Source organism: Lachnellula hyalina (genome assembly GCF_007821495.1).
Source record: "Lachnellula hyalina strain CBS 185.66 chromosome Unknown contig00249, whole genome shotgun sequence".
In the NCBI taxonomy this organism is placed as follows: domain Eukaryota; kingdom Fungi; phylum Ascomycota; class Leotiomycetes; order Helotiales; family Lachnaceae; genus Lachnellula; species Lachnellula hyalina.
In genome coordinates, this window is record NW_022157363.1 from 18,608 (window position 1) to 32,141 (window position 13,534).

The 13,534-nt window shown below is 46.3% G+C and overlaps 2 protein-coding genes across 2 annotated transcripts; one reads left to right on the top strand and one right to left on the bottom strand.

The window, feature by feature from the left end:
• Positions 1-2,051: 2,051 nt before the first annotated feature.
• recQ (ATP-dependent DNA helicase) lies at positions 2,052-4,228 on the top strand (the record flags this gene model as incomplete). Its single annotated transcript, XM_031153535.1, has 2 exons — positions 2,052-2,727; positions 2,775-4,228. 2 exons carry the CDS (start codon positions 2,052-2,054, stop codon positions 4,226-4,228), a joined length of 2,130 nt encoding a protein of 709 aa, XP_031001383.1.
• A 5,821-nt stretch (positions 4,229-10,049) lies between these two features.
• On the bottom strand, positions 10,050-11,782 carry LHYA1_G008616 (putative transporter; the record flags this gene model as incomplete). The annotated part of the gene is made up of 3 exons (XM_031153536.1): positions 10,050-10,660; positions 10,712-11,441; positions 11,495-11,782. Coding segments are annotated over 3 exons (1,629 nt in total), but the record flags the coding sequence as incomplete, so codon positions are not given.
• Positions 11,783-13,534: the final 1,752 nt, after the last annotated feature.

Genomic DNA, 13,534 nt, shown 5'->3' on the forward strand with positions numbered 1-13,534 from the left:
TAAGACAAGTGTAGCGGTAGTTGTTTTGTTGTAGTGCCCCCGCGGTTCGGGAGTATAGAAGAAAGGAGATGCGGAATATCGCCATGTGGAGATCCAAGGAGCCAGCTATACCTACATATTACTCGTGGAGGATTAGCCGTGGAAGCCTAAGGCCTTATACCTATAGCCTACAGGAAATATCCAGGCTGATTGACGCCCGATATCCACAACATCCTCCTACAAGGTCAGTCTTTTCCTTAACGTCGCGCGTATTTTCATCCTTCTAAGAGGATGAATTCATAGACGATAAAGGGTTTTTTTAACGTTTTTTAAAATCAAGTTGACTTTTGCTAAATCTAACTCATAAATCTAAGTCGTCCTCTCGCATTCTAATTACAGATTCAATTTAGAATCATAGTAAGTACGCTGCGGGCGCTGTTTCCAACTTCACCGTCGCTTACCTCGCTGTCGCCAACCTTTTATACACTATTCAACATATCATATAAGGATAACTAGGTAGCTACAGCTATAGCGAGATATAGTATAAGCTCTTTATCAACTTAGGTGGAGTCCCGCTTGGAGCCTTGCGGAGCGGTAGGGACAATTTATGCTAGCCACATTACACACCACTCGATTTATTAGCAGGTAATACAGGCCAGAAGTGTATAGACTCTCGAAATAGAACTTACGCCTTTGTAGGCCTCATTCCGAGGGAACTTGCAAGACTTATCCATATCGACTGTTCTTTAGCTCCGACTAAAGTTTTTAAAGAAGTCTTTCTCGCACTTATGCAATACTCAAATCGATTGGACGCATTCCAATACGGGCGAATTGAATACCCGGGCTCCCAACCTGGTGCAAACCTCGCGGTGTTCTCGGGTACTATTCCTGCTTGTTGGGCTGCAAGTGGCGCCTCTACAGCCAGTTGCAAGTCCAGGGGTTCAAAGTAGCAACTTTACGAAGCACAAAAGAGCCTATTCAAGAAATCTACAGCAGTTACCGAATACCACACGAGAGTCATGATCGGGAATATCTTATGATTGAGTATATACACGGAGAATCGCTATTAGATGAATTAGTCTCGACATACACGATGTACCGTACCGTGATGTTGATACTCACCCAGAGATCCTCTGACGGAGTTTCGTCCTCCTCAGTATTTATAGTCTCGGTAATCTCCCTCAAATGTTGGTGTAGCTCCCCAGGGCGAAGAAAACTGCTATCTTGAAGTTGTGGATCTGTCCGAATTACTAGAAGGTCCAAGGTCTTTCCCATGGTCGTAGCGGGGGTACTTCATCCCTTGCGGAGCCTCCTTCCTTCGACTTGCGCTTTACCCGCCAATTGCCTGGATCCATTACGGTAATCTGCGCCTGTTCAACCGGAATCTAGAGAGGAATTCTTGAGGGAATATTTGCTTTGCGAGTTACACGCTGGATGCTATCAGGACTAATTATAGGCTATAGCCTTATGAATATTGTTTCACGAGATAAAGGTAAGAGTTCACCTACTTCGAAGAGCAGTTCTTTTGTGTGTCGGGCCCCAAGGGTAGAACTCTTGCAATTTGAAGACTGAAGAATGAAGGAAAAGACAAACCCGGGCGTTGGAGAGCAAGTCACGATGGAGTCTCGTGACCTCGTGCTAAGTTGTATGGCAGCGTCGCGCTCCGCGTGTTCGTGGCTTGGCGCGACTCTTCCAAGAAGGCAATCAACATCGACGGTGATACTGATGCCGCTTGAATGTTGATATCAACACAATCTCTTGCCCTTGCCTTCTCTCGTCCTGCTCTTCTTGTCCGCAATGCGATTATCGAGACCAGATCAATTCCTCACTTTTCTTCCTCCAACCTGATCAGAAAAGCGCAGTTCAGTCAGGGTGCGCCTACCCCTCATCCCCCTCCTCCGCTGCCCTCACCCCCTTCCCTTTATTAGAGCCTCACTCGATTTCACGCTACTTCATAATATTACTGCTAACTCTTTTCTTCAGCAACCTTGAACCTCCGTTCAAAACCACAGCACCAAAAGCCCCAAGCATACCTCCTCCACGAATATCATTCCGCACGCAAAGCACACAAAATGGCACCCCTCATCGAGGACGACGAGTTCGGTCTCAGCTCCGGTGACGAAGCTGAACTTCTAGACCTTGCAAGCAGCATGGAGCAGAAAGCTAGTCATAAGCGGAAGTCTCCCTTCGACGACCTTCTGCCTGCGAAGAGAACAGCTATCGATACTAAGCGTCTAGCTTTGGCTACCACAGCCTTGACCCAAAACTTTGGATTGCAAGCATTCCGCTTACAACAAGAGCAGGTCATATCTACACTGCTCGACGGTGAGAGTGCGGCAGTCGTTTTCCCCACTGGCGGTGGCAAGAGTCTCTGTTACCAAATTCCTGCATTGGTCTTCTCGGATGTTGACACGCTGTCGAATATTCGTGGGGGTGGAGAGAGTGGAGTCACCCTAGTCGTATCTCCACTGATTGCTTTGATGAAGGATCAGGTTGACGCTCTCGTCCGACGTGGTATCCGTGGAGCTGCTGTTATGGACTCTACGAAATCGAGGGAGGAGTATCTCGAGATAGTTGAGAGGCTCCGCAATGGTGAACTGAAACTGCTCTATGTTGCCCCCGAGCGATTGAACAATGAGGGCTTTGTCGAACAGATGAAACACGTCAGAGGAGGTGTCCGTCTACTTGCCGTGGATGAGGCGCATTGTATATCCGAATGGGGACATGCCTTCCGCCCAGATTATCTCAGTATGTGTGGCAGTTTCTTCTTTTGACCCAGAACTAACAAATAGCAGAGGTCTCTCGATTCGCTGAAGAGATCCAGGCCGAACGGGTCGTTTGCCTTACAGCGACTGCTACACCGCGGGTTGCTCAAGACATCTGCAAAGCCTTTAATATTGACGAGAAAGTTGGACTTTTTCGAACTTCAACCTACCGCTCCAATCTCCAGCTTCTCGCAGAATCAGGTCTTACCAAGAAGGAATTGTATCCTAGACTTTGCAAATTCCTCGAAGAGAATCCCGGACCCTCAATTGTCTACGTGACTCTCCAGAAGCAGACCGAAGAGTTAGCCGCAGAGCTGACCCGCAAAGGCTTTAAAGCAAAGTCTTTCCATGCCGGTATGGATACCTCTGTTAAGACCATGATTCAAGAAGATTTCATGAGACGAAACGACTTGATTATTGTTGCTACTATCGCCTTCGGCATGGGCATCGACAAGGCAAACATCCGGAACGTTGTGCACTATAACATTCCCAGCAGTCTGGAGTCCTATAGTCAAGAGATTGGCAGAGCTGGAAGAGATGGTAAGACTAGCAAATGCATGTTTTATGTCTGTGGGGAGGACCTCCATCTCCGTGAGATTTTTGCAAGAGGTGATCTTCCATCAAAGGAGTCTGTTCGTGGCGTTATTGGGGATATCTTCGATTCCACCACCATGAGCCTTCCAATTGGCGGCGAGATTAAACGTTCGTTGTACACCCAGGGAAAGGATTATGACATTCGTGCCACCACTCTGAGCAATATATACGCTCAGCTGGAGCTCACCCACGGCCTTATCCGAGCTACAACACCGATGTATACTAAATACACCTTCACCCCTGGCGCTCAGTATAAGTCAAAGATAGAATCCGACAAATCTCCCGGGGCGATTGCAATCAATGCATTTGCAAAAAAGGCATCCAAGTTATGGCATGTCGACGTCGATGCTGCTGCTGTTCGATACCAGATTCCCCGGACAGATATTGTTCGGAAGCTGAATGATTTGAATGAGAGTAGAGCTATTGAGCTCAAACCTGCCGGTGTGATAAATGTCTTCAAAATCGTGAAGGCTCCACCAAAAAGCCCTACAGAGATTGACATGATCACAAAGTCGATTCACGAAATCATGGTCAAGCGTGAGCAGGAGGCCCTAGTTCGAACAGACCAAATGCTACAGCTCATCACTGGCGAAGCCTGTTTCACCCGAGTTCTTGCCCAACATTTTGGGGACGATTTACCTGACGACAAGGAGGAATGCGGACATTGTACTTGGTGCATGACCCATCTGGCGGTGAAGCAGCAAGTTGCTCCACCTCTTATGTTCAACTATGCCGCTTTCAAAGCTGTTCTGGACAAGGTACCTGATAGGGATGACGCGAGATTCTTGGCCAGAGTAGCTTTTGGTATTACTAGTCCCCGGTCGACAGCCATGAAACTTGGGAGAGATCCAGTCTTTGGATCTCTCGATGATCATGCGTTTATTGTATGAACTTATCCCTCCTCAATTCCCATTGCGACACTTTCAAGCTAACAAGGTTTCTAACCAGAGTCTTCTTACTGCTTTCACAAAGATTTGCAGCAAAGCGAACCAGACTTCGTAGCGTTGTTATCTGACGTTCCTGTTGGATGTGTACTAGTATATCAGACGTCATTTGCTCCCATTTCGTGGCCATGAATAACGACTTACGGAGCTTGTTTGTATGTATGATCATTAGGGTGGAAATATCTGGTTGTGGAATGATATCCCTCTCGACTTTGTATTTTAGGCTTGATTTCATGTGATAGTCGGAACTTTCTACTGCGCGTTCGCCTGTAGGGGAGGTGTGCCGTCAGATTTGACATAGAGACTAATAGTATATAATTAAAAGAGATGAACCGTAATGAATAATGCACGAACTGCCTGCAGCTGAACACATATATTACATGCCTGATTATCTCGAACCAAATACAACGGACTCATAATCCATTATCCAAGGAATAAGTCTCAAAGTACGGATCCTAATGTCTCGAGCCACGACACGCCCCTTTTGAATACCTGATAAAAAACCGGCCAAAAGATAACAAAACAGAGCGCGCCTCTAAATTACAGATCTGGGACTGGTTTCCTTTATATGTATATCAACCCGATCGTGAGACTCCAAACCCAAGTTTCCAACAAGACTTTCAGAGTCCAACCACGCACCGTCAAACTGCAAGAAGAGCTTAAGGTCAGGTGGCATGAATCTGATGGCGGAAATTGCTTGTATGATTTGGGATATGGGCGTAGTGGAAGTGACGAGTAGGTGATGTTCCCCTGTGTACCGCATCTGGCAGACTAGAGACATCCTTGATCTTCTGGGCCCATGGAAACGCCCTTTGTTCTCCAGATACTGACAATCCGCAGTCTCGAAAGCCTCTTTTAGCCTACGCGTCGTCATGATTTTGATTGCGATTGCAGGCATGTTGTAGGCAGGGATGCCATCTCTATCCATAGAGTGCCTCCATAAGCTGTTGAGTGCATGTGTATTGAGTTCCATTGCATTGCGGGCTTCTCCGAGATATTGATTCCGATCTTCATTGTACTTTTCTTCTATGATCTCGTCGTCGGGGTATTCTAGAAGGTCTACTTTGGCATCGAAATCAAAGGGATCCATCATGGCGAGATCATCAAGCTCGCAACAATGACGTTTCATTATCAGTGATAATGTCTTGACATTTCCAAAGACGAACAAGATCTTGTGGAGGAACTCGGTTGTTTGATAGAAGCCAGGAGCGTTCAGAATTGCTAGATGCTGCACCTGTCGGGCGTGAGTTGGCATAGGGGCATCTTGGCCATCTTCAACATTGCCAGCGTCCAAGATTGGTGAGTCCCAGTCTAAATATAAAGTATCTTGTTTAAAATCGAACCAAGTTTCTGGAAATGCACCATCTGAACCAAAGGCCTTGGTATAGATAGAAGCCCCAATTCTATACGACTCGCGGCAAGCCAATAGAACCGGCATAGTCGAGGAAGACCTGAATCCGAAGCAAGGCGAGGTGTTCACAAGACGGTCAAAAAAGCTAGCATCGCCCTCTACTATTATCTGCGGTCGAGTTGGAGCACAATGACCGGTTTCAAGATGCACGATACGTGGTCCTGGCAGTGCCGCATTCCAAATCTGAAAACGTAGTTCGATTGGGAGTTCTTGAAATCGTGGAAACTCTTGAGGGCCAAGAGGGTCAACGGCGAGCACCGAAGCGGATGTTGGTATCCGGTCGGATATTGTATTTGCGCACACATCTCAACGGCGTTGTCGTACAATTTTATGACGAGACAGGTCTGTATCGCATAGAATACACGTCTGCTCTTCGGGCAGATTCAGAGTATTGCAGATTATACAGTAACGTGCAGGATAGTCACTCGCAGTATTTTCGTGGTAATTCATTTTGTGGTGGTGATGTTGTACGGAGGGATGAGACCAGCAACAGAAACCAGTGAAACAGGTGAAAGACCCAGCTGCTAACTAAGCCATGCCCCTTGGTTTGTGCCCCGCGCTAGTAGCTGTAGTATTATTAGCAATTTGAGACAATTTGAGATAATTACTTGATGTATTATTTTTACATAATAAATAGGTTTATAGCAGTACGAAGTAGAATCTACAAGACTAAGTCTGTACTCTCTGGACGAATATCGTATTTTCAAGATTTAACAGAAGGCAACGGAAGACGACCTGGGTAGAACAAGTTTCTTTATTTAAGCCCTCATAATTCTTATGGCTAGTCGGGAGCCGCACTGGTTTTGATAGCAGTTTTAGTATCCCCCCTATCTCCTATGGTCCTAAATGACTATTCTCTTAGCTTGACCCAGGAATCAAGCGAAAGAATAGAAGGGGGGATATTCGCTAAACCAATCCCCCCTGACTAGTGAAACTGACGTCACACATAGGTTATAGATCAACACACAATTCAAGTCAATAATCGACAAATATTCATTAAATTGCAATTTGATTACTAACCTATTCATATCTTACTCCTATAATGTTTTACGGCCGGCTTCCACAAAAGCCGTCAAATGATGAGCAGAATATTATACGGTATGAATAATATCAAATCTACTGATCTTTGAGCATAGAAAGTCCGACTAGATCTGGTTCTTCTAGCTAAATTATATATACCAATGCCCTTGTTTCATGTTCATATTCCACGCGCGACGGCTCATGTAAAGTCTATGTCATGGATTGAGGTGGTAGTTTACCGGCAGTCTTCTATTATATTCTCTCTCCCGACTCCAATCATCTCTCCTATATCAGCACCCATCAAGCTACAGCTCGTTACTCATAAGCCATTACAAATTCATTATTCAACCACCATCTCATAATTCCCAGCTTGCAAGAATCCTGAATTCCTGCGAGCTGTAGAGTCTTAGACTTAGAGCCTGTCCGCTGCATCCAACTTCTCCATCTCTCAAGAGAATATCCGACTTTAAACTTTACAAAATATCAGCCCTCATATTAGCCATTCAAAGTTTCTCAAAGTATAACAAGTCGGGTGCTACCAGGCAATTGGACGTGCACATGTGTCGACTGACATTCCATAATCTTTCCTTCGTTGAGTATTTAGATGAGGCATCAAGCCTCTAATATTGGTGGCCTATCGTACTCGCAACAAGGACAGGACTTCCTTCATAACTCTGTCTTCGTATCGTTCGTGATTGCTGCGAATTACTTCAAGGGTGATAAAACGTCTCGTGTTTCGGTGAGTTATCCCCTCCCGTTCTCTCATCTCTCATCTCTATCATGGCAAATAATGCGGGTAGCGGCGATATTGGCAATGGCCGTTCCTTCTCTGATTTGTTTGTTTCGTTCCTGGGAGTCAAAAGCTCCGTACCAACGGGCTCCAAAGCTGGAAGCTCTACAGGTGGTATAACCTGGGTGTTCTCCATCTCTTTTCTCGGAATACACTCGGAATGTAGCTGAGGTTTCCCCGGTAAAGCCATCGTTTCTTCGTCTTCATCCCTGGGAAGTAGTTTCGCTGGCAAAACCCCACCTAACTCCCATTCCTCTCTCTTTTGTTTGCGCTTGGTGCAGTATATCACCATAAAGATTGTTGCCACGCCGAGTATTGATCCTACCACCGGTCCAGCGATCCATGATTGACTAAGTTCTGGGCCAGGTCCAGGTTGCACAGTTGACGTCGGAGTGTTCACTGGTAGAGACGTTGTTGAACCTGAACTGGAGGTAGGAGCCGGCGAAGCTTGGTACACTTATAGTAGAAAGTATAAGCACATACCCAATTCTAAACCATGCACAAGCAACTCTTACCTGAAGATATGCCAAACCGATTGGTGCTTGTAGAATTAGGTACCGTTGTAAGAATATGATCAGTTGTTGAACTCCAAGTAGCGGAGAGGGTAACCATAGCCCCTAGCATGGAGAGTCTTGACGCTTGTGATTGCAAAGCTGATACTTGGCTGGACGCGTTGGAGTGGGCACAGAGGTTAAGGATCGTCTCCATGGAGGCCTCTAGAGCCATTAAGTCGGGAACTTGGTGGTCTATGGAGTACGTAATAATACATTGTTGACATAAGCCGCAGTTTGTGATAAATGGCGAGTCTGCTATACACAAGGTTGTTACATTGAAGCTCCCAGTATCTGCTTTACACGAGGCTTATCAAATGTCAGCTAGAGCCTTGAAATCATCGTCATAACGCTATGAAGAAAAAAGATGTGTGCTTACGACACTGAGGCTGACAAAGGTCGGAGGGAAGGATAGTACTCAGTTGCCGCACCGTCAAAGCGGCAGCAATAACTCTCGGGAGAAGCATTATTGGAGTGAATTTAAGATTTCCAACAAAATGATTGACTTAATGTCTCAGAGATAACAGCAGTCCAAGACTATTTGTAGAAGTGCATATTTAGTTAAAAGAGGCTAAACGGGCTGGTTTGGCTGGTCCTCTGCTATCAAAAAGATGTGCTGTGGAGAATCTGAGATGGGAGGAAGAGACGGAGAATTTGAACAGTGGATGCAAAGAACCACTTCGGCCTCATGCATTCTTTTTCCTCGAGTATCTAGCTCGTGCTTTCATCTCAATCAGACGGACAACATTTCCTGGTAGAAGCAGGGGTATCGGAGTTAATGGTGGCCTCTAAGCCACGTGGCCATCAGGGGTATATATTGCTTTCAGCCAGCTGGAAAAAACCCAGGCAAGATGGCTTCTTTGGGCAACTTTGCAGCTTTGCGATTGGCTATGAAAATTGAAGTAGCAAAGAGTGCATAGAAATGCATACTTGAACCCTGGTGGGAACCTGGACCCCAGAAGTCAGTTCATCTACTAGCCGCTCGCAGAGGTGTAGAGGCTGAGGATTCCAGGCGCTTCTGCGCGCATTCGAGCGGCCAATAATTATCAAGGTCTAGAAATGAGTACTGTTTACGAATATGGGCCATTCTAGAGCCGGTATAATCCGTGTATAAAGAGGTGGTAAAGTACACTGTTAAATGGATAGAAATGACTTTGAGAGTTCCCAAGAAAATCGTGTGGATCGCATGATCGTGTGCTACTGTAGGTTTGTGTGCCCCCCTATGAAACGCACAGGCCTGCCCGCAGCAGGGGTATTGCATGAAATTCCCCTTTTCTTCACATCTCTTGCCTTTTCAGCTGTATATAATAAGCCACCTCTGGTTCATGAACCTTCACATCGGCAGGTTCAGGTGCAGTCGGCAAATGTAACAAAGTTCTGAGTTAGAGGTGATCTTTCAGATATACTTCTAAGGTCTTCGACTTGAATCGATAGTTCTCTACGAGTCGGACATGCAATGTTACGCCGACTCTAATTCTCGACTGCCTTGAATGGTGCTGCATTACTTGCCGCATATATTACCCCATCTTTCTTCCCGTCTCTAGTAGATGACCGAGGTTCAGTATATGTCCGTGATGAAGAAAATTTTTTAATCTAAACTCATGCCTCAAAAGACTGTCGTTGAAATATGCTCGGCGTGCCTTTCTAGCTTTAGTTCCGAAGTATCAGGATCCGGAATGGCGGTTCAGCCTCAACGGCCCCGTAGAGAACTTTAGTTTGGTGCACGACAACGACCTTCACAGTATACCGTAGAAGGATCTAATGTAACTGTTCAAATCTTACCACTATTACCGACACCATCATTCACTACATCCCTTCGGCTTGATTGTCAAGCCGCAGACAAATAAGGTCGTACCTGGCTAATCTGGACTGGCCCGGCTAGGTATTGGCCTTTGAAGTGCGGAACCACCAGCCCAACCACTTCTCTAATTTCAGATGAGTACGCACGTGCTTGATTTTCTTAGAAATATCATATTACTCAATTATAGATCGTAATTATAGAGTATATACAAACTCCTTATTCTCCTTGTCCGTCAAGTCTAAGAATTCTTGCTTATCTAACTTCTTGTATCCCGGTGCCGCTCTAAATGCAGCATTCTTCTTATTTAAACGCTTGTAATACAGGAGGATGAGAATGAGCTCTATGGCACACACGCAGTAGCAGACAATAATAGTGATCTCGGCAGGGAGGTAACGTGGCGCGTCCTTTGGCCTGAATACCTGAGGTCCAATGATGTTCCCAACACAATATGATATGAGGTATAGGGCAGCGACAGTTGTCTTCTTTGTATATCCAGCTACATTGCTAGAGAGTAGGGAGAGGAGAGCAACGAACCCGGTCGGAGATGCCTCGGTTAAGTAGTATCCGATGAGGCGGCCGACGTTGTTGGATAGCGGGAGACAGACGATGAGTAGCATCCCGAGGGTAGCAATAAGCATCCCGACTGATCCCATGATGAGTCGACACTTGAATCTGTCTCCAATATATCCGGCAACAATCAGCGTTACGACTTCCACAGCCCCACCTGGGGTGCCGTATAAAAGAGACTGATCGGCCGTGTATCCGAATGAGACGATAAGCTGGGAGAAGAAATTGGATATCCCACCTTGGAAATGTTAGCTCGCTTTACCGTTGAGATGAGCTGGTGTCTACTTACCATTAGGTATATCTGATATCAACGCGAAGAGGACGAACGCCCATGTCATTGGGTCTAGCAATGCCTCCTTCAATTGGTACATTTTGAAGTGCTTGTTTCCAACACCCTGCTGGTTCCGCCTAATCCTCTCAACTGCCATGAGTCTCTCCTCTGGGGTTAAAAACCAGGCATTGAGTTGATTATCAGGCATCAACCAGAGGAAGATGACCCCCACAGCAGCAGTCACCAGTCCAACAGTCAGGAAAACGATTTTCCACGACTCGATCGCGGCACCGTGTTTCTTTACGCCAACCGATATCCCGTACGCAACGAACCCTCCAAAAATTTGTGCGAATCCGTTGAAACTGAACCAAATTCCAGTCCTCGTCCCTTGTTCCTCCTTTGTATACCACTGCGAGGTGAAAAGAGCAAATCCGGGGGTGACGGCAGACTCGAAAACCCCAAGGAAGAAGCGCACTGTCGCGGCACCTGCAAAGTCCTTAACAGCAGCCATGCAGCATAACGTTAAGCCCCACATAATCACATTGAAGCCTGACCATTTTGCAAGTGGGAGTCGTTGGAGGAGTCGATTCGTGGGGTATTCCCAAAAGAGGTATCCGAAATAAAACATACTACCAAGCCATTGGTAGTCATCACCCTTCAAATGAATTGACTTCTTCAGACCCATTATACTCGCGTAGGACAGGGTGGTTTTATCGAGGTAATTCAGACCGTAAACGACACACAGAATCTGCGAGGTAAGGATGAGCGCTTATTTGCACAAATGCACGTTGCGTAGCATACCGGCATGAGATTTAAATCGATTTTCCTTACTAGCTTCTTCTCCATCTCGGGCGTCATGACGATGGTCTCGCCATCGTGTCCTTGGAAGGCTTTCAGAGCTTCGTCCCCGTCATTGGGATTGGCATGCTTGAACATCTCATTGATGATTTCCCCGTCACCCACTGTGGCTTTTGGGGTAAGTTCTGTCATCTTCTCGGGATCCTCAGAAGAGGCATCGTGGATCTTTTCCGTGTCCATCGCAGCGATTTTGTGTGGACTTCGCACGGAAAATGCTGGTATAGACCGGTACTAGGCGGAGAGATTAAAATCGACCGCGCTCTTAAACATTGAAAAATGGGATAACAGAAAATATATAATTCTACTCGAGTACATCTGGATATAAAAATAAACCAGTTTAGTAATGAGAATAGGTTGCTATCGCTCATTCTTTGAACGAGGAAGTTATCTCGTCGTTGAATGCAGATCCGTCCCCGCATCAGTACAGATAAACACGATCAATCGCCGTCCCACCCCGCCAATCATTAGCTTCGTCCCGCATAATACTTATCATCTTTGCACAATCTTTCGGCAGCGAGCGGCTCATGCGATCATGACAGTGTTTGTGAGGGGTAGCTGATTTACATACTATCAAGGTGGGAGTAAGTGACGCGACGGCCGTTCGAATTAGGAAGGTTGCAAGATACCATGCATAACAACTTAATCCGATATGAGATATGCACCTTTGTGCGGCCACCGATGGCTTCACTGGCCGTCCAATGCGTCCATTCGGAGTTTCTTCTTGACGCTTAGATAAGGGGTTGCCGGCTAAGACGCACTGCACTGATGGGGCATAGTCACGTGTCTACCTCAATAACAACTCCCTCACGTGGTGTTGGACTAAGAAAGTCACAGCATATGATGAAGTTATAGCTTGACGCTAGCATAAAAATATAATAGTATATACGGAGGGTGGAGGGACAGTGAAAGATAGTGCAGACGAAGCGAAGAAATTTATGGTCGGCATGCTTATATAAGCACCTAACTCTAACACCTGCCGCGCTATCAGATTGTTTTCCTTCCACCTCACCTCTTTCAAGGAACAACGGATTGAGTGTTCGTTGACTCTATGATATCTTCACTGCAGAACCATCTACTATGAGCCACGCGAGTGTTTTGGGGGAAAACCTGGAGTTTCTAGTGAAGTTTCGATTTCCAGCATCACGAACGTGCACAAGGTGAGCATAGCGAATAGTCGCACCCCTCCATCACAGAGCTCTGAAGTGTGGATATCTCAGCTTCGTGAGCCCGAAAAGCCCAAGTACTAGGAGATATATTCAGCGTTAATCCGCTTTGTGTTGTACTCCTCAATCTCCTCGGAGTTCTCGACCATGTCGTCTGTTCTCAAGTCGAGTTTCAGACCTGAGGCCATACGAGTTTGATCACTTGGATCACCGAAACAGACAAAATGGCCCCTCACCAAGATCCAGAATTGATTCTACACCTCTGATTCGTCCCAATTCCAGTTCCAACGAATTTGCGGGGCCTTACCTGCGATCCACAGACAAGACCCTCGAAGGGGCTGTCCCTCGAACACGTTCCACGAGCCAAAATGAAGCTTAAATGTTGAAGCTTTAGAGATTAAGGAGTCGACACAGCCTCTAAGAATTATGGGATGGTTGTATCACTCCCCGCTGTGTTTGGTTCGATCCAGGGCCATCGCTTACAGTCGCATCATTCTCCACCCATGGAGCGGGTTCCAGTCAACGCCACAATGTGTCAATTGAGCGTTTTGCTGTCATAGGACGTTTCTCAACCTGGGCTTCACCCTTTTTAATGATTGCCGGGTTTTCATACAACAGGGTCGCTCTCTGAACTACTAGGAACTGACGATTGTTACTCCTCTTTCAAAACTTGGCGGGTTTAGGATGAACCGATGTGTTTTTCCACGAAGTCTATAAGGTGGGTGTGTTCGTCGATCCTCTTGAGTTTCTACTCTCACCTGGCTCACCGTTGGTACTTTCTACACCTGCTATTCATTCTTTTCTGCTGGCCAGCTACTGC